Raw genomic sequence first — 21,510 nt, 5'->3', positions numbered from 1 at the left:
CAGATAGTCCCTAACTGACTGTGGTATACTGTAGCATTGTCAAATAGTCCCTAACTGACTGCAGTATACTGTAGTATTGTTAGATAGTCCCTAACTGGCTGTGGTGTACTGTAGCATTGTCAGATAGTCCCTAACTGGCTGTGGTGTACTGTAGCATTGTTAGATAGTCCCTAACTGACTGTGGTGTACTGTAGCATTGTTAGATAGTCCCTAACTGACTGTGGTGTACTGTAGCATTGTTAGATAGTCCCTAACTGGCTGTGGTGTACTGTAGCATTGTTAGATAGTCCCTAACTGGCTGTGGTGTACTGTAGCATTGTCAGATAGTCCCTAACTGGCTGTGGTGTACTGTAGCATTGTCAGATAGTCCCTAACTGACTGTGGTATACTGTAGCATTGTCAAATAGTCCCTAACTGACTGCAGTATACTGTAGTATTGTTAGATAGTCCCTAACTGGCTGTGGTGTACTGTAGCATTGTCAGATAGTCCCTAACTGGTTGTGGTGTGCTGTAGCATTGTCAAATAGTCCCTAACTGGCTGTGGTGTACTGTAGCATTGTCAGATAGTCCCTAACTGGTTGTGGTATACTGTAGCATTGTCAAATAGTCCCTAACTGACTGCAGTATACTGTGGTATTGTTAGAAAGTCCCTAACTGGCTGTGGTGTACTGTAGCATTGTCAGATAGTCCCTAACTGACTGTGGTATACTGTAGCATTGTCAAATAGTCCCTAACTGACTGCGGTATACTGTAGTATTGTTAGATAGTCCCTAACTGGCTGTGGTGTACTGTAGCATTGTCAGATAGTCCCTAACTGGTTGTGGTGTACTGTAGCATTGTCAAATAGTCCCTAACTGGCTGTGGTGTACTGTAGCATTGTTAGATAGTCCCTAACTGGTTGTGGTATACTGTAGCATTGTCAGATAGTCCCTAACTGGTTGTGGTGTACTGTAGCATTGTCAAATAGTCCCTAACTGGCTGTGGTGTACTGTAGCATTGTCAGATAGTCCCTAACTGACTGCGGTATACTGTATTATTGTCAGATAGTCTCTAACTGGCTGCAGTATACTGTAGCATTGTTAGATAGTCCCTAACTGACTGTGGTATACTGTAGCATTGTCAAATAGTCCCTAACTGACTGCAGTATACTGTGGTATTGTTAGAAAGTCCCTAACTGGCTGTGGTGTACTGTAGCATTGTCAGATAGTCCCTAACTGACTGTGGTATACTGTAGCATTGTCAAATAGTCCCTAACTGACTGCGGTATACTGTAGTATTGTTATATAGTCCCTAACTGGCTGTGGTGTACTGTAGCATTGTCAGATAGTCCCTAACTGGTTGTGGTGTACTGTAGCATTGTCAAATAGTCCCTAACTGGCTGTGGTGTACTGTAGCATTGTTAGATAGTCCCTAACTGGTTGTGGTATACTGTAGCATTGTCAAATAGTCCCTAACTGGCTGTGGTATACTGTAGCATTGTCAGATAGTCCCTAACTGGCTGTGGTATACTGTAGCATTGTCAGATAGTCCCTAACTGGCTGCAGTATTCTGTAGCTTTGTTAGATAGTCCCTAACTGACTGCAGTATACTGTAGCATTGTCAGATAGTCCCTAACTGACTGCAGTATACTGTAGCATTGTTAGATAGTCCCTAACTGACTGCAGTATACTGTAGCATTGTCAGATAGTCCCTAACTGACTGTGGTATACTGTAGCATTGTCAGATAGTCCCTAACTGGCTGCAGTATACTGTAGCATTGTTAGATAGTCCCTAACTGACTGCAGTATACTGTAGCATTGTTAGATAGTCCCTAACTGACTGCAGTATACTGTAGTATTGTTAGATAGTCCCTAACTGACTGTGGTATACTGTAGCATTGTCAGATAGTCCCTAACTGACTGTGGTATAATGTAGTATTGTCAGATAGTCCCTAACTGACTGTGGTATACTGTAGCATTGTCAGATAGTCCCTAACTGACTGTGGTATACTGTAGTATTGTTAGATAGTCCCTAACTGATTGTGGTATACTGTAGCATTGTCAGATAGTCCCTAACTGACTGTGGTATAATGTAGTATTGTCAGATAGTCCCTAACTGACTGTGGTATACTGTAGCATTGTCAGATAGTCCCTAACTGACTGCGGTATACTGTAGTATTGTCAGATAGTCTCTAACTGGCTGCAGTATACTGTAGCATTGTTAGATAGTCCCTAACTGACTGCAGTATACTGTAGCATTGTTAGATAGTCCCTAACTGACTGCAGTATACTGTAGCATTGTCAGATAGTCCCTAATTGACTGTGGTATACTGTAGCATTGTTAGATAGTCCCTAACTGGCTACAGTATACTGTAGCATTGTCAGATAGTCCCTAACTGACTGTGGTATACTGTAGCATTGTCAGATAGTCCCTAACTGACTGTGGTATAATGTAGTATTGTCAGATAGTCCCTAACTGACTGTGGTACAATGTAGTATTGTCAGATAGTCCCTAACTGACTGTGGTATAATGTAGTATTGTTAGATAGTCCCTAACTGACTGTGGTATACTGTAGCATTGTCAGATAGTCCCTAACTGACTGTGGTATAATGTAGTATTGTCAGATAGTCCCTAACTGACTGTGGTACAATGTAGTATTGTCAGATAGTCCCTAACTGACTGTGGTATAATGTATTATTGTCAGATAGTCCCTAACTGACTGTGGTATAATGTAGTATTGTTAGATAGTCCCTAACTGGCTGTGGTGTACTTTAGCATTGTCAGATAGTCCCTAACTGATTGTGGTGTGCTGTAGCATTGTCAAATAGTCCCTAACTGACTGTGGTGTACTGTAGCATTGTCAGATAGTCCCTAACTGGCTGTGGTGTACTGTAGCATTGTCAGATAGTCCCTAACTGGTTGTGGTGTGCTGTAGCATTGTCAAATAGTCCCTAACTGGCTGTGGTGTACTGTAGCATTGTCAGATAGTCCCTAACTGGTTGTGGTATACTGTTGCTTTGTCAAATAGTCCCTAACTGACTGCAGTATACTGTAGTATTGTTAGAAAGTCCCTAACTGGCTGTGGTGTACTGTAGCATTGTCAGATAGTCCCTAACTGACTGTGGTATACTGTAGCATTGTCAAATAGTCCCTAACTGACTGCAGTATACTGTAGTATTGTTAGATAGTCCCTAACTGGCTGTGGTGTACTGTAGCATTGTCAGATAGTCCCTAACTGGCTGTGGTGTACTGTAGCATTGTTAGATAGTCCCTAACTGACTGTGGTGTACTGTAGCATTGTTAGATAGTCCCTAACTGACTGTGGTGTACTGTAGCATTGTTAGATAGTCCCTAACTGGCTGTGGTGTACTGTAGCATTGTTAGATAGTCCCTAACTGGCTGTGGTGTACTGTAGCATTGTTAGATAGTCCCTAACTGGCTGTGGTGTACTGTAGCATTGTCAGATAGTCCCTAACTGGCTGTGGTGTACTGTAGCATTGTCAGATAGTCCCTAACTGACTGTGGTATACTGTAGCATTGTCAAATAGTCCCTAACTGACTGCAGTATACTGTAGTATTGTTAGATAGTCCCTAACTGGCTGTGGTGTACTGTAGCATTGTCAGATAGTCCCTAACTGGTTGTGGTGTGCTGTAGCATTGTCAAATAGTCCCTAACTGGCTGTGGTGTACTGTAGCATTGTCAGATAGTCCCTAACTGGTTGTGGTATACTGTAGCATTGTCAAATAGTCCCTAACTGACTGCAGTATACTGTGGTATTGTTAGAAAGTCCCTAACTGGCTGTGGTGTACTGTAGCATTGTCAGATAGTCCCTAACTGACTGTGGTATACTGTAGCATTGTCAAATAGTCCCTAACTGACTGCGGTATACTGTAGTATTGTTAGATAGTCCCTAACTGGCTGTGGTGTACTGTAGCATTGTCAGATAGTCCCTAACTGGTTGTGGTGTACTGTAGCATTGTCAAATAGTCCCTAACTGGCTGTGGTGTACTGTAGCATTGTTAGATAGTCCCTAACTGGTTGTGGTATACTGTAGCATTGTCAAATAGTCCCTAACTGGCTGTGGTATACTGTAGCATTGTCCGAATAGTCCCTAACTGGCTGTGGTATACTGTAGCATTGTCAGATAGTCCCTAACTGACTGTGGTATAATGTAGTATTGTCAGATAGTCCCTAACTGACTGTGGTATACTGTAGCATTGTTAGATAGTCCCTAACTGGCTACAGTATACTGTAGCATTGTCAGATAGTCCCTAACTGACTGTGGTATAATGTAGTATTGTTAGATAGTCCCTAACTGACTGTGGTATACTGTAGCATTGTCAGATAGTCCCTAACTGACTGTGGTATAATGTAGTATTGTCAGATAGTCCCTAACTGACTGTGGTATAATGTAGTATTGTCAGATAGTCCCTAACTGACTGTGGTATAATGTAGCATTGTCAGATAGTCCCTAACTGACTGTGGTATAATGTAGCATTGTCAAATAGTCCCTAACTGACTGCAGTATACTGTAGTATTGTTAGATAGTCCCTAACTGGCTGTGGTGTACTGTAGCATTGTCAGATAGTCCCTAACTGGCTGTGGTGTACTGTAGCATTGTTAGATAGTCCCTAACTGACTGTGGTGTACTGTAGCATTGTTAGATAGTCCCTAACTGACTGTGGTGTACTGTAGCATTGTTAGATAGTCCCTAACTGGCTGTGGTGTACTGTAGCATTGTTAGATAGTCCCTAACTGGCTGTGGTGTACTGTAGCATTGTCAGATAGTCCCTAACTGGCTGTGGTGTACTGTAGCATTGTCAGATAGTCCCTAACTGACTGTGGTATACTGTAGCATTGTCAAATAGTCCCTAACTGACTGCAGTATACTGTAGTATTGTTAGATAGTCCCTAACTGGCTGTGGTGTACTGTAGCATTGTCAGATAGTCCCTAACTGGTTGTGGTGTGCTGTAGCATTGTCAAATAGTCCCTAACTGGCTGTGGTGTACTGTAGCATTGTCAGATAGTCCCTAACTGGTTGTGGTATACTGTAGCATTGTCAAATAGTCCCTAACTGACTGCAGTATACTGTGGTATTGTTAGAAAGTCCCTAACTGGCTGTGGTGTACTGTAGCATTGTCAGATAGTCCCTAACTGACTGTGGTATACTGTAGCATTGTCAAATAGTCCCTAACTGACTGCGGTATACTGTAGTATTGTTAGATAGTCCCTAACTGGCTGTGGTGTACTGTAGCATTGTCAGATAGTCCCTAACTGGTTGTGGTGTACTGTAGCATTGTCAAATAGTCCCTAACTGGCTGTGGTGTACTGTAGCATTGTTAGATAGTCCCTAACTGGTTGTGGTATACTGTAGCATTGTCAAATAGTCCCTAACTGGCTGTGGTATACTGTAGCATTGTCCGAATAGTCCCTAACTGGCTGTGGTATACTGTAGCATTGTCAGATAGTCCCTAACTGGCTGCAGTATTCTGTAGCTTTGTTAGATAGTCCCTAACTGACTGCAGTATACTGTAGCATTGTCAGATAGTCCCTAACTGACTGCAGTATACTGTAGCATTGTTAGATAGTCCCTAACTGACTGCAGTATACTGTAGCATTGTCAGATAGTCCCTAACTGAATGTGGTATACTGTAGCATTGTCAGATAGTCCCTAACTGACTGCGGTATACTGTAGCATTGTCAGATAGTCCCTAACTGACTGTGGTATACTGTAGCATTGTCAGATAGTCCCTAACTGACTGTGGTATAATGTAGTATTGTCAGATAGTCCCTAACTGACTGTGGTATAATGTAGTATTGTCAGATAGTCCCTAACTGACTGTGGTATAATGTATTATTGTCAGATAGTCCCTAACTGACTGTGGTATAATGTAGTATTGTTAGATAGTCCCTAACTGACTGTGGTATAATGTAGTATTGTCAGATTGTCCCTAACTGGCTGTGGTATAATGTAGTATTGTCAGATTTTCCCTAACTGGCTGCAGTATACTGTAGCATTGTTAGATAGTCCCTAACTGGCTGTGGTGTACTGTAGCATTGTCAGATAGTCCCTAACTGACTGCAGTATACTGTAGTATTTTTAGATAGTCCCTAACTGACTGTGGTAAAATTTAGTATTGTCAGATAGTCCCTAACTGACTGTGGTATAATGTATTATTGTCAGATAGTCCCTAACTGACTGTGGTATAATGTAGTATTGTTAGATAGTCCCTAACTGACTGTGGTATAATGTAGTATTGTCAGATTGTCCCTAACTGGCTGCAGTATACTGTAGCATTGTTAGATAGTCCCTAACTGGCTGCAGTATACTGTAGCATTGTCAGATAGTCCTTAACTGACTGCAGTATACTGTAGTATTTTTAGATAGTCCCTAACCGACTGTGGTATAATGTAGTATTTTCAGATAGTCCCTAACTGACTGTGGTATACTGTAGCATTGTCAGATAGTCCCTAACTGACTGTGGTATACTGTAGCATTGTCAGATAGTCCCTAACTGGCTGCAGTATACTGTAGCATTGTCAGATAGTCCCTAACTGACTGCAGTATACTGTAGTATTGTTAGATAGTCCCAAACTGACTGTGGTATACTGTAGCATTGTCAGATAGTCCCTAACTGACTGCAGTATACTGTAGCATTGTTAGATAGTCCCTAACTGGCTGCAGTATACTGTAGCATTGTTAGATAGTCCCTAACTGACTGCAGTATACTGTAGTATTGTTAGATAGTCCCAAACTGACTGTGGTATACTGTAGCATTGTCAGATAGTCCCTAACTGACTGTGGTATAATGTAGTATTGTCAGATAGTCCCTAACTGACTGCGGTATACTGTAGTATTGTCAGATAGTCCCTAACTGACTGTGGTATAATGTAGTATTGTCAGATAGTCCCTAACTGACTGTGGTATACTGTAGCATTGTCAGATAGTCCCTAACTGACTGTGGTATACTGTAGCGTTGTCAGATAGTCCCTAACTGGCTGCAGTATACTGTAGTATTGTTAGATAGTCCCTAACTGACTGTGGTATACTGTTTGCATTGTCAGATAGTCCCTAACTGACTGTGGTGTACTGTTGCATTGTCAGATAGTCCCTAACTGGCTGCAGTATTCTGTAGCTTTGTTAGATAGTCCCTAACTGGCTGCAGTATACTGTAGTATTGTTAGATAGTCCCTAACTGACTGTGGTATACTGTTTGCATTGTCAGATAGTCCCTAACTGACTGTGGTATACTGTAGTATTGTCAGATAGTCCCTAACTGACTGTGTTATAATGTAGCATTGTCAGATAGTCCCTAACTGACTGTGGTATACTGTAGTATTGTCAGATAGTCCCTAACTGACTGTGGTATAATGTAGTATTGTCAGATAGTCCCTAACTGACTGTGGTATACTGTAGCATTGTTAGATAGTCCCTAACTGGCTGCAGTATACTGGAGTATTGTCAGATAGTCCCTAACTGGCTGCAGTATACTGGAGTATTGTCAGATAGTCCCTAACTGACTGTGGTATACTGTAGCATTGTTAGATAGTCCCTAACTGACTGTGGTATACTGTAGCATTGTCAGACGCTAAGTGTAACAGAGTGATAATGATGTAACCTGTTTCTCTGACAGGGGTGATAAAGAGTGTTAGCACACAGCGGCTATTTGTGGCTATTTTAGGCCCCCCCCCCCCCCCCCCCCCCCATTGCCACAGTGACAGCGCTTATAGAGGTGGCACAACTCACTGCTACGGCTCAGGAACCTCTTCAACTTTCTGCTGTTCAATGCTTCAATTTCCATTCATTACAGCACAGCAGGGTTAGGCTGTTTAAATTCCAGATTGGGCCTTTAATCAAAAACATAGAAAAATACATGTTGAACACGACAAAGCTTTGAGGGCCCAAACATATTCACTTCATTCCAAGAAATAACTTACAATTCCATAGACACTCTGAATCTGACTGTATGTTGCATTGAGTGACTATTTCTCTCTCTCAACAGGGGTGTGATTGGGAAACAGGGCTACCAGTGTCAAGGTAACCATCATATCTATGTCTGTGTTACAGCTATCTGCACACCAATGTGTATTCCCATCGCTCTATAAATAATAGGGCCTTAACAGATAACTCAACTAACGTGTTGAAATGAAAGTAATTGACTTAGTTGTCTATTGTCTCCTAGTGTGCACATGTGTAGTCCATAAGCGCTGCCACGAGCTCATCATCACAAAATGTGCTGGGATGAAGAAAGACAAAGAGGACACCACACCAGAGGAGGTAGGCATCATTCCAGATATTAGTTATAATGAGGTGAATCAATCTAAGGGTGTGACTGTGTGATCGTTAATGCTCTTTGTCTCCCCCTGCAGGTTGGGTCCCAGCGGTTCAGCGTTAATATGCCTCATAAATTTGGAATTCACAACTTCAAAGTCCTAACCTTCTGTGACCACTGTGGATCGCTACTGTGGGGCCTGCTCAGACAAGGGCTGCAATGCAAAGGTACGCCAGCACACACGCACAAACATACCCACAGGCGCACGCACGCACACACATACACAAACACACTGAGTTATACAAACAAATGCACCACTACACACAGACAAGCACATACATAGTACATTCTCACAACATTTTGTACTGGTCAAGAAGAATGCACTCCAATAGCATGGTCTCTCTCTCAGTCTGTAACCATGGTCTCTCTCTCAGTCTGTAACCATGGTGTCTCTCTCAGTCTGTAACCATGGTCTCTCTCTCAGTCTGTAACCATGGTGTCTCTCTCAGTCTGTAACCATGGTCTCTCTCAGTCAGTAACCATCGTCTCTCTCTCAGTCTGTAACCATCGTCTCTCTCAGTCAGTAACCATGGTCTCTCTCTCAGTCTGTAACCATGGTGTCTCTCTCAGTCTGTAACCATCGTCTCTCTCTCAGTCTGTAACCATGGTCTCTCTCAGTCAGTAACCATGGTCTCTCTCTCAGTCTGTAAAGGGAATGAACATGTGATGTAATCATGGTCTCTCTCAGTCAGTAACCATGGTCTCTCTCTCAGTCTGTAAGGGGAATGAACATGTGATGTAACCATGGTGTCTCTCTCAGTCCGTAACCATGGTCTCTGTCAGTCTGTAAAGGGAATGAACATGTGATGTAATCATGGTCTCTCTCTCAGTCTGTAAAGGGAATGAACATGTGATGTAATCATGGTCTCTCTCTCAGTCTGTAAGGTGAATGAACATGTGATGTAATCATGGTCTCTCTCTCAGTCTGTAAGGTGAATGAACATGTGATGTAATCATGGTCTCTCTCTCAGTCTGTAAAGGGAATGAACATGTGATGTAATCATGGTCTCTCTCTCAGTCTGTAAAGGGAATGAACATGTGATGTAATCATGGTCTCTCTCTCAGTCTGTAAGGTGAATGAACATGTGATGTAATCATGGTCTCTCTCTCAGTCTGTAAAGGGAATGAACATGTGATGTAATCATGGTCTCTCTCTCAGTCTGTAAGGTGAATGAACATGTGATGTAATCATGGTCTCTCTCTCAGTCTGTAAAGGGAATGAACATGTGATGTAATCATGGTCTCTCTCTCAGTCTGTAAGGTGAATGAACATGTGATGTAATCATGGTCTCTCTCTCAGTCTGTAAGGTGAATGAACATGTGATGTAATCATGGTCTCTCTCTCAGTCTGTAAAGGGAATGAACATGTGATGTAATCATGGTCTCTCTCTCAGTCTGTAAAGGGAATGAACATGTGATGTAATCATGGTCTCTCTCTCAGTCTGTAAGGTGAATGAACATGTGATGTAATCATGGTCTCTCTCTCAGTCTGTAAAGGGAATGAACATGTGATGTAATCATGGTCTCTCTCTCAGTCTGTAAGGTGAATGAACATGTGATGTAATCATGGTCTCTCTCTCAGTCTGTAAAGGGAATGAACATGTGATGTAATCATGGTCTCTCTCTCAGTCTGTAAAGGGAATGAACATGTGATGTAATCATGGTCTCTCTCTCAGTCTGTAAGGTGAATGAACATGTGATGTAATCATGGTCTCTCTCAGTCAGTAACCATGGTCTCTCTCTCAGTCTGTAAGGGGAATGAACATGTGATGTAACCATGGTGTCTCTCTCAGTCCGTAACCATGGTCTCTGTCAGTCTGTAAAGGGAATGAACATGTGATGTAATCATGGTCTCTCTCTCAGTCTGTAAAGGGAATGAACATGTGATGTAATCATGGTCTCTCTCTCAGTCTGTAAGGTGAATGAACATGTGATGTAATCATGGTCTCTCTCTCAGTCTGTAAGGTGAATGAACATGTGATGTAATCATGGTCTCTCTCTCAGTCTGTAAAGGGAATGAACATGTGATGTAATCATGGTCTCTCTCTCAGTCTGTAAAGGGAATGAACATGTGATGTAATCATGGTCTCTCTCTCAGTCTGTAAGGTGAATGAACATGTGATGTAATCATGGTCTCTCTCTCAGTCTGTAAAGGGAATGAACATGTGATGTAATCATGGTCTCTCTCTCAGTCTGTAAGGTGAATGAACATGTGATGTAATCATGGTCTCTCTCTCAGTCTGTAAAGGGAATGAACATGTGATGTAATCATGGTCTCTCTCTCAGTCTGTAAGGTGAATGAACATGTGATGTAATCATGGTCTCTCTCTCAGTCTGTAAGGTGAATGAACATGTGATGTAATCATGGTCTCTCTCTCAGTCTGTAAAGGGAATGAACATGTGATGTAATCATGGTCTCTCTCTCAGTCTGTAAAGGGAATGAACATGTGATGTAATCATGGTCTCTCTCTCAGTCTGTAAGGTGAATGAACATGTGATGTAATCATGGTCTCTCTCTCAGTCTGTAAAGGGAATGAACATGTGATGTAATCATGGTCTCTCTCTCAGTCTGTAAGGTGAATGAACATGTGATGTAATCATGGTCTCTCTCTCAGTCTGTAAAGGGAATGAACATGTGATGTAATCATGGTCTCTCTCTCAGTCTGTAAAGGGAATGAACATGTGATGTAATCATGGTCTCTATCTCAGTCTGTAAGGTGAATGAACATGTGATGTAATCATGGTCTCTCTCTCAGTCTGTAAGGTGAATGAACATGTGATGTAATCATGGTCTCTCTCTCAGTCTGTAAAGGGAATGAACATGTGATGTAATCATGGTCTCTCTCTCAGTCTGTAAGGTGAATGAACATGTGATGTAATCATGGTCTCTCTCTCAGTCTGTAAGGTGAATGAACATGTGATGTAATCATGGTCTCTCTCTCAGTCTGTAAAGGGAATGAACATGTGATGTAATCATGGTCTCTATCTCAGTCTGTAAGGTGAATGAACATGTGATTTAATCATGGTCTCTCTCTCAGTCTGTAAGGTGAATGAACATGTGATGTAATCATGGTCTCTCTCTCAGTCTGTAAAGGGAATGAACATGTGATGTAATCATGGTCTCTCTCTCAGTCTGTAAGGTGAATGAACATGTGATGTAATCATGGTCTCTCTCTCAGTCTGTAAGGTGAATGAACATGTGATGTAATCATGGTCTCTCTCTCAGTCTGTAAAGGGAATGAACATGTGTTGTAATCATGGTCTCTCTCTCAGTCTGTAAAGGGAATGAACATGTGTTGTAATCATGGTCTCTCTCTTAGTCTGTAAGGTGAATGAACATGTGATGTAATCATGGTCTCTCTCTCAGTCTGTAAAGGTGAATGAACATGTGATGTAATCATGGTCTCTCTGTCAGTCTGTAAAGGGGAATGAATATGTGATGTAATCATGGTCTCTCTCTCAGTCTGTAAGGGGAATGAACATGTGATGTAATCATGGTCTCTCTCTCAGTCTGTAAGGTGAATGAACATGTGATTTAATCATGGTCTCTCTCTCAGTCTGTAAAGGGAATGAACATGTGATGTAATCATGGTCTCTCTCTCAGTCTGTAAAGGGAATGAACATGTGATGTAATCATGGTCTCTCTCTCAGTCTGTAAGGTGAATGAACATGTGATGTAATCATGGTCTCTCTCAGTCAGTAACCATGGTCTCTCTCTCAGTCTGTAAGGGGAATGAACATGTGATGTAACCATGGTGTCTCTCTCAGTCCGTAACCATGGTCTCTGTCAGTCTGTAAAGGGAATGAACATGTGATGTAATCATGGTCTCTCTCTCAGTCTGTAAGGGGAATGAACATGTGATGTAATCATGGTCTCTCTCTCAGTCTGTAAGGTGAATGAACATGTGATGTAATCATGGTCTCTCTCTCAGTCTGTAAGGTGAATGAACATGTGATGTAATCATGGTCTCTCTCTCAGTCTGTAAAGGGAATGAACATGTGATGTAATCATGGTCTCTCTCTCAGTCTGTAAGGTGAATGAACATGTGATGTAATCATGGTCTCTCTCTCAGTCTGTAAAGGGAATGAACATGTGATGTAATCATGGTCTCTCTCTCAGTCTGTAAAGGGAATGAACATGTGATGTAATCATGGTCTCTCTCTCAGTCTGTAAGGTGAATGAACATGTGATGTAATCATGGTCTCTCTCTCAGTCTGTAAGGTGAATGAACATGTGATGTAATCATGGTCTCTCTCTCAGTCTGTAAAGGGAATGAACATGTGATTTAATCATGGTCTCTCTCTCAGTCTGTAAAGGGAATGAACATGTGATGTAATCATGGTCTCTCTCTCAGTCTGTAAGGGGAATGAACATGTGATGTAATCATGGTCTCTCTCTCAGTCTGTAAGGTGAATGAACATGTGATGTAATCATGGTCTCTCTCTCAGTCTGTAAAGGGAATGAACATGTGATGTAATCATGGTCTCTCTCTCAGTCTGTAAAGGGAATGAACATGTGATGTAATCATGGTGTCTCTCTCAGTCTGTAAGGTGAATGAACATGTGATGTAATCATGGTCTCTCTCTCAGTCTGTAAAGGGAATGAACATGTGATGTAATCATGGTCTCTCTCTCAGTCTGTAAAGGGAATGAACATGTGATGTAATCATGGTCTCTCTCTCAGTCTGCAAAGGGAATGAACATGTGATGTAATCATGGTCTCTCTCTCAGTCTGTAAGGTGAATGAACATGTGATGTAATCATGGTCTCTCTCAGTCAGTAACCATGGTCTCTCTCTCAGTCTGTAAGGGGAATGAACATGTGATGTAACCATGGTGTCTCTCTCAGTCCGTAACCATGGTCTCTGTCAGTCTGTAAAGGGAATGAACATGTGATGTAATCATGGTCTCTCTCTCAGTCTGTAAAGGGAATGAACATGTGATGTAATCATGGTCTCTCTCTCAGTCTGTAAGGTGAATGAACATGTGATGTAATCATGGTCTCTCTCTCAGTCTGTAAGGTGAATGAACATGTGATGTAATCATGGTCTCTCTCTCAGTCTGTAAAGGGAATGAACATGTGATGTAATCATGGTCTCTCTCTCAGTCTGTAAAGGGAATGAACATGTGATGTAATCATGGTCTCTCTCTCAGTCTGTAAGGTGAATGAACATGTGATGTAATCATGGTCTCTCTCTCAGTCTGTAAGGTGAATGAACATGTGATGTAATCATGGTCTCTCTCTCAATTTGTAAAGGGAATGAACATGTGATGTAATCATGGTCTCTCTCTCAGTCTGTAAGGGGAATGAACATGTGATGTAATCATGGTCTCTCTCTCAGTCTGTAAAGGGAATGAACATGTGATGTAATCATGGTCTCTCTCTCAGTCTGTAAAGGGAATGAACATGTGATGTAATCATGGTCTCTCTCTCAGTCTGTAAGGTCAATGAACATGTGATGTAATCATGGTCTCTCTCTCAGTCTGTAAAGGGAATGAACATGTGATGTAATCATGGTCTCTCTCTCAGTCTGTAAAGGGAATGAACATGTGATGTAATCATGGTCTCTCTCTCAGTCTGTAAAGGGAATGAACATGTGATGTAATCATGGTCTCTCTCTCAGTCTGTAAAGGGAATGAACATGTGATGTAATCATGGTCTCTCTCTCAGTCTGTAAGGTCAATGAACATGTGATGTAATCATGGTCTCTCTCTCAGTCTGTAAGGGGAATGAACATGTGATGTAATCATGGTCTCTCTCTCAGTCTGTAAAGGGAATGAACATGTGATGTAATCATGGTCTCTCTCTCAGTCTGTAAAGGGAATGAACATGTGATGTAATCATGGTCTCTCTCTCAGTCTGTAAAGGGAATGAACATGTGATGTAATCATGGTCTCTCTCTCAGTCTGTAAGGTGAATGAACATGTGATGTAATCATGGTCTCTCTCAGTCAGTTACCATGGTCTCTCTCTCAGTCTGTAAGGGGAATGAACATGTGATGTAATCATGGTCTCTCTCTCAGTCTGTAAGGTGAATGAACATGTGATGTAATCATGGTCTCTCTCTCAGTCTGTAAGGTGAATGAACATGTGATGTAATCATGGTCTCTCTCTCAGTCTGTAAAAGGAATGAACATGTGATGTAATCATGGTCTCTCTCTCAGTCTGTAAAGGGAATGAACATGTGATGTAATCATGGTCTCTCTCTCAGTCTGTAAAGGGAATGAACATGTGATGTAATCATGGTCTCTCTCTCAGTCTGTAAAGGGAATGAACATGTGATGTAATCATGGTTTCTCTCTCAGTCTGTAAAGGGAATGAACATGTGATGTAATCATGGTCTCTCTCTCAGTCTGTAAGGTGAATGAACATGTGATGTAATCATGGTCTCTCTCAGTCAGTTACCATGGTCTCTCTCTCAGTCTGTAAGGGGAATGAACATGTGATGTAATCATGGTCTCTCTCTCAGTCTGTAAGGTGAATGAACATGTGATGTAATCATGGTCTCTCTCTCAGTCTGTAAGGTGAATGAACATGTGATGTAATCATGGTCTCTCTCTCAGTCTGTAAAGGGAATGAACATGTGATGTAATCATGGTCTCTCTCTCAGTCTGTAAAGGGAATGAACATGTGATGTAATCATGGTCTCTCTGTCTGTAAAGGGAATGAACATGTGATGTAATCATGGTCTCTCTCTCAGTCTGTAAAGGGAATGAACATGTGATGTAATCATGGTCTCTATCTCAGTCTGTAAGGTGAATGAACATGTGATTTAATCATGGTCTCTCTCTCAGTCTGTAAGGTGAATTAACATGTGATGTAATCATGGTCTCTCTCTCAGTCTGTAAGGTGAATGAACATGTGATGTAATCATGGTCTCTCTCTCAGTCTGTAAGGTGAATGAACATGTGATGTAATCATGGTCTCTCTCTCAGTCTGTAAGGGGAATGAACATGTGATGTAATCATGGTCTCTCTCTCAGTCTGTAAGGTGAATGAACATGTGATTTAATCATGGTCTCTCTCTCAGTCTGTAAAGGGAATGAACATGTGATGTAATCATGGTCTCTCTCTCAGTCTGTAAAGGGAATGAACATGTGATGTAATCATGGTCTCTCTCTCAGTCTGTAAGGTGAATGAACATGTGATGTAATCATGGTCTCTCTCAGTCAGTAACCATGGTCTCTCTCTCAGTCTGTAAGGGGAATGAACATGTGATGTAACCATGGTGTCTCTCTCAGTCCGTAACCATGGTCTCTGTCAGTCTGTAAAGGGAATGAACATGTGATGTAATCATGGTCTCTCTCTCAGTCTGTAAGGGGAATGAACATGTGATGTAATCATGGTCTCTCTCTCAGTCTGTAAGGTGAATGAACATGTGATGTAATCATGGTCTCTCTCTCAGTCTGTAAGGTGAATGAACATGTGATGTAATCATGGTCTCTCTCTCAGTCTGTAAAGGGAATGAACATGTGATGTAATCATGGTCTCTCTCTCAGTCTGTAAGGTGAATGAACATGTGATGTAATCATGGTCTCTCTCTCAGTCTGTAAAGGGAATGAACATGTGATGTAATCATGGTCTCTCTCTCAGTCTGTAAAGGGAATGAACATGTGATGTAATCATGGTCTCTCTCTCAGTCTGTAAGGTGAATGAACATGTGATGTAATCATGGTCTCTCTCTCAGTCTGTAAGGTGAATGAACATGTGATGTAATCATGGTCTCTCTCTCAGTCTGTAAAGGGAATGAACATGTGATTTAATCATGGTCTCTCTCTCAGTCTGTAAAGGGAATGAACATGTGATGTAATCATGGTCTCTCTCTCAGTCTGTAAAGGGAATGAACATGTGATGTAATCATGGTCTCTCTCTCAGTCTGTAAGGTGAATGAACATGTGATGTAATCATGGTCTCTCTCTCAGTCTGTAAAGGGAATGAACATGTGATGTAATCATGGTCTCTCTCTCAGTCTGTAAAGGGAATGAACATGTGATGTAATCATGGTGTCTCTCTCAGTCTGTAAGGTGAATGAACATGTGATGTAATCATGGTCTCTCTCTCAGTCTGTAAAGGGAATGAACATGTGATGTAATCATGGTCTCTCTCTCAGTCTGTAAAGGGAATGAACATGTGATGTAATCATGGTCTCTCTCTCAGTCTGCAAAGGGAATGAACATGTGATGTAATCATGGTCTCTCTCTCAGTCTGTAAGGTGAATGAACATGTGATGTAATCATGGTCTCTCTCAGTCAGTAACCATGGTCTCTCTCTCAGTCTGTAAGGGGAATGAACATGTGATGTAACCATGGTGTCTCTCTCAGTCCATAACCATGGTCTCTGTCAGTCTGTAAAGGGAATGAACATGTGATGTAATCATGGTCTCTCTCTCAGTCTGTAAAGGGAATGAACATGTGATGTAATCATGGTCTCTCTCTCAGTCTGTAAGGTGAATGAACATGTGATGTAATCATGGTCTCTCTCTCAGTCTGTAAGGTGAATGAACATGTGATGTAATCATGGTCTCTCTCTCAGTCTGTAAAGGGAATGAACATGTGATGTAATCATGGTCTCTCTCTCAGTCTGTAAAGGGAATGAACATGTGATGTAATCATGGTCTCTCTCTCAGTCTGTAAGGTGAATGAACATGTGATGTAATCATGGTCTCTCTCTCAGTCTGTAAGGTGAATGAACATGTGATGTAATCATGGTCTCTCTCTCAGTTTGTAAAGGGAATGAACATGTGATGTAATCATGGTCTCTCTCTCAGTCTGTAAAGGGAATGAACATGTGATGTAATCATGGTCTCTCTCTCAGTCTGTAAAGGGAATGAACATGTGATGTAATCATGGTCTCTCTCTCAGTCTGTAAGGTCAATGAACATGTGATGTAATCATGGTCTCTCTCTCAGTCTGTAAAGGGAATGAACATGTGATGTAATCATGGTCTCTCTCTCAGTCTGTAAAGGGAATGAACATGTGATGTAATCATGGTCTCTCTCTCAGTCTGTAAAGGGAATGAACATGTGATGTAATCATGGTCTCTCTCTCAGTCTGTAAAGGGAATGAACATGTGATGTAATCATGGTCTCTCTCTCAGTCTGTAAGGTCAATGAACATGTGATGTAATCATGGTCTCTCTCTCAGTCTGTAAGGGGAATGAACATGTGATGTAATCATGGTCTCTCTCTCAGTCTGTAAAGGGAATGAACATGTGATGTAATCATGGTCTCTCTCTCAGTCTGTAAAGGGAATGAACATGTGATGTAATCATGGTCTCTCTCTCAGTCTGTAAGGTGAATGAACATGTGATGTAATCATGGTCTCTCTGTCAGTCTGTAAAGGGAATGAACATGTGATGTAATCATGGTCTCTCTCTCAGTCTGTAAGGTCAATTAACATGTGATGTAATCATGGTCTCTCTCTCAGTCTGTAAGGTGAATGAACATGTGATGTAATCATGGTCTCTCTCTCAGTCTGTAAGGTGAATGAACATGTGATGTAATCATGTCTCTCTCTCAGTCTGTAAAGGGAATGAACATGTGATGTAATCATGGTCTCTCTCTCAGTCTGTAAAGGGAATGAACATGTGATGTAATCATGGTCTCTCTCTCAGTCTGTAAGGTGAATGAACATGTGATGTAATCATGGTCTATCTCTCAGTCTGTAAGGTGAATGAACATGTGATGTAATCATGGTCTCTCTCTCAGTCTGTAAGGTGAATGAACATGTGTTGTAATCATGGTCTCTCTCTCAGTCTGTAAGGTGAATGAACATGTGTTGTAATCATGGTCTCTCTCTCAGTCTGTAAGGTGAATGAACATGTGATGTAACCATGGTGTCTCTCTCAGTCCGTAACCATGGTCTCTCTCTCAGTCTGTAAGGTGAATGAACATGTGATGTAATCATGGTCTCTCTCTCAGTCTGTAAGGTGAATGAACATGTGATGTAATCATGGTCTCTCTCTCAGTCTGTAAAGGGAATGAACATGTGATGTAATCATGGTCTCTCTGTCAGTCTGTAAAGGGAATGAACATGTGATGTAATCATGGTCTCTCTCTCAGTCTGTGAGGTGAATAAACATGTGATGTAATCATGGTCTCTATCAGTCAGTAACCATGGTCTCTCTCTCAGTCTGTAAGGGGAATGAACATGTGATGTAATCATGGTCTCTCTCTCAGTCTGTAAGGTGAATGAACATGTGATGTAATCATGGTCTCTCTCTCAGTCTGTAAGGTGAATGAACATGTGATGTAATCATGGTCTCTCTCTCAGTCTGTAAAGGGAATGAACATGTGATGTAATCATGGTCTCTCTCTCAGTCTGTAAGGTGAATGAACATGTGATGTAATCATGGTCTCTCTCTCAGTCTGTAAAGGGAATGAACATGTGATGTAATCATGGTCTCTCTCTCAGTCTGTAAGGTCAATGAACATGTGATGTAATCATGGTCTCTCTCTCAGTCTGTAAGGTGAATGAACATGTGATGTAATCATGGTCTCTCTCTCAGTCTGTAAGGTGAATGAACATGTGATGTAATCATGGTCTCTCTCTCAGTCTGTAAAGGGAATGAACATGTGATGTAATCATGGTCTCTCTCTCAGTCTGTAAAGGGAATGAACATGTGATGTAATCATGGTCTCTCTCTCAGTCTGTAAGGTGAATGAACATGTGATGTAACCATGGTGTCTCTCTCAGTCCGTAACCATGGTCTCTCTCTCAGTCTGTAAGGTGAATGAACATGTGTTGTAATCATGGTCTCTCTCTCAGTCTGTAAGGTGAATGAACATGTGATGTAACCATGGTGTCTCTCTCAGTCCGTAACCATGGTCTCTCTCTCAGTCTGTAAGGTGAATGAACATGTGATGTAATCATGGTCTCTCTCTCAGTCTGTAAGGGGAATGAACATGTGATGTAATCATGGTCTCTCTCTCAGTCTGTAAGGTGAATGAACATGTGATGTAATCATGGTCTCTCTCTCAGTCTGTAAAGGGAATGAACATGTGATGTAATCATGGTCTCTCTCTCAGTCTGTAAAGGGAATGAACATGTGATGTAATCTTGGTGTCTCTCTCAGTCTGTAAGGTGAATGAACATGTGATGTAATCATGGTCTCTCTCTCAGTCTGTAAAGGGAATGAACATGTGATGTAATCATGGTCTCTCTCTCAGTCTGTAAAGGGAATGAACATGTGATGTAATCATGGTCTCTCTCTCAGTCTGTAAAGGGAATGAACATGTGATGTAATCATGGTCTCTCTCTCAGTCTGTAAGGTGAATGAACATGTGATGTAATCATGGTCTCTCTCAGTCAGTAACCATGGTCTCTCTCTCAGTCTGTAAGGGGAATGAACATGTGATGTAACCATGGTGTCTCTCTCAGTCCGTAACCATGGTCTCTGTCAGTCTGTAAAGGGAATGAACATGTGATGTAATCATGGTCTCTCTCTCAGTCTGTAAGGTGAATGAACATGTGATGTAATCATGGTCTCTCTCTCAGTCTGTAAGGTGAATGAACATGTGATGTAATCATGGTCTCTCTCTCAGTCTGTAAAGGGAATGAACATGTGATGTAATCATGGTCTCTCTCTCAGTCTGTAAAGGGAATGAACATGTGATGTAATCATGGTCTCTCTCTCAGTCTGTAAAGGGAATGAACATGTGATGTAATCATGGTCTCTCTCTCAGTCTGTAAAGGGAATGAACATGTGATGTAATCATGGTCTCTCTCTCAGTCTGTAAAGGGAATGAACATGTGATGTAATCATGGTCTCTCTCTCAGTCTGTAAGGGGAATGAACATGTGATGTAATCATGGTCTCTTTCTCAGTCTGTAAGGTGAATGAACATGTGATGTAATCATGGTCTCTCTCTCAGTCTGTAAGGTGAATGAACATGTGATGTAATCATGATCTCTCTCTCAGTTTGTAAAGGAAATGAACATGTGATGTAATCATGGTCTCTCTCTCAGTCTGTAAGGGGAATGAACATGTGATGTAATCATGGTCTCTCTCTCAGTCTGTAAAGGGAATGAACATGTGATGTAATCATGGTCTCTCTCTCAGTCTGTAAGCGGAATGAACATGTGATGTAATCATGGTCTCTCTCTCAGTCTGTAAAGGGAATGAACATGTGATGTAATCATGGTCTCTCTCTCAGTCTGTAAAGGGAATGAACATGTGATGTAATCATGGTCTCTCTCTCAGTCTGTAAAGGGAATGAACATGTGATGTAATCATGGTCTCTCTCTCAGTCTGTAAAGGGAATGAACATGTGATGTAATCATGGTCTCTCTCTCAGTCTGTAAGGGGAATGAACATGTGATGTAATCATGGTCTCTCTCTCAGTCTGTAAAGGGAATGAACATGTGATGTAATCATGGTCTCTCTCTCAGTCTGTAAAGGGAATGAACATGTGATGTAATCATGGTCTCTCTCTCAGTCTGTAAGGTGAATGAACATGTGATGTAATCATGGTCTCTCTCAGTCAGTAACCATGGTCTCTCTCTCAGTCTGTAAGGGGAATGAACATGTGATGTAATCATGGTCTCTCTCTCAGTCTGTAAGGTTAATGAACATGTGATGTAATCATGGTCTCTCTCTCAGTCTGTAAGGTGAATGAACATGTGATGTAATCATGGTCTCTCTCTCAGTCTGTAAAGGGAATGAACATGTGATGTAATCATGGTCTCTTTCTCAGTCTGTAAAGGGAATGAACATGTGATGTAATCATGGTCTCTCTCTCAGTCTGTAAAGGGAATGAACATGTGATGTAATCATGGTCTCTCTCTCAGTCTGTAAAGGGAATGAACATGTGATGTAATCATGGTCTCTCAGTCTGTAAGGTGAATGAACATGTGATGTCATCATGGTCTCTCTCTCAGTCTGTAAAGGGAATGAACATGTGTTGTAATCATGGTCTCTCTCTCAGTCTGTAAGGTGAATGAACATGTGATGTCATCATGGTCTCTCTCTCAGTCTGTAAAGGGAATGAACATGTGATGTAATCATGGTCTCTCTCTCAGTCTGTAAGTTGAATGAACATGTGATGTAATCATGGTCTCTCTCTCAGTCTGTAAGGTGAATGAACATGTGATGTAATCATGGTCTCTCTCTCAGTCTGTAAAGGGAATGAACATGTGTTGTAATCATCGTCTCTCTCTCAGTCTGTAAGGTGAATGTACACAGACGCTGTGAAAGTAACG

At 41.5% G+C, this 21,510-nt stretch overlaps 1 protein-coding gene across 3 annotated transcripts in view; it reads left to right on the top strand.

Moving 5' to 3' along the window:
• Nucleotides 1-21,510, top strand: part of LOC129863111 (protein kinase C epsilon type) — a 267,995-nt gene that overhangs the window by 147,842 nt on the left and 98,643 nt on the right. For all 3 annotated transcript variants that reach the window (XR_008760938.1, XR_008760937.1, XM_055935076.1), the window contains exons 4-7: nt 7,985-8,019; nt 8,165-8,259; nt 8,352-8,481; nt 21,472-21,510. The exon at nt 21,472-21,510 is cut by the window's right edge and continues 104 nt beyond it. Coding sequence is in view for 1 of the 3 variants with exons in the window: in XM_055935076.1 (XP_055791051.1) it covers nt 7,985-8,019; nt 8,165-8,259; nt 8,352-8,481; nt 21,472-21,510 (299 nt within the window). In the remaining 2 variants the exon portion in view is untranslated. The remainder of the gene's footprint in view (nt 1-7,984; nt 8,020-8,164; nt 8,260-8,351; nt 8,482-21,471) is intronic.

The sequence above is a fragment of the Salvelinus fontinalis genome, chromosome 1 (genome assembly GCF_029448725.1).
Source record: "Salvelinus fontinalis isolate EN_2023a chromosome 1, ASM2944872v1, whole genome shotgun sequence".
Lineage (NCBI taxonomy): Eukaryota > Metazoa > Chordata > Actinopteri > Salmoniformes > Salmonidae > Salvelinus > Salvelinus fontinalis.
This window is presented reverse-complemented; position numbering and strand designations above follow the sequence as displayed.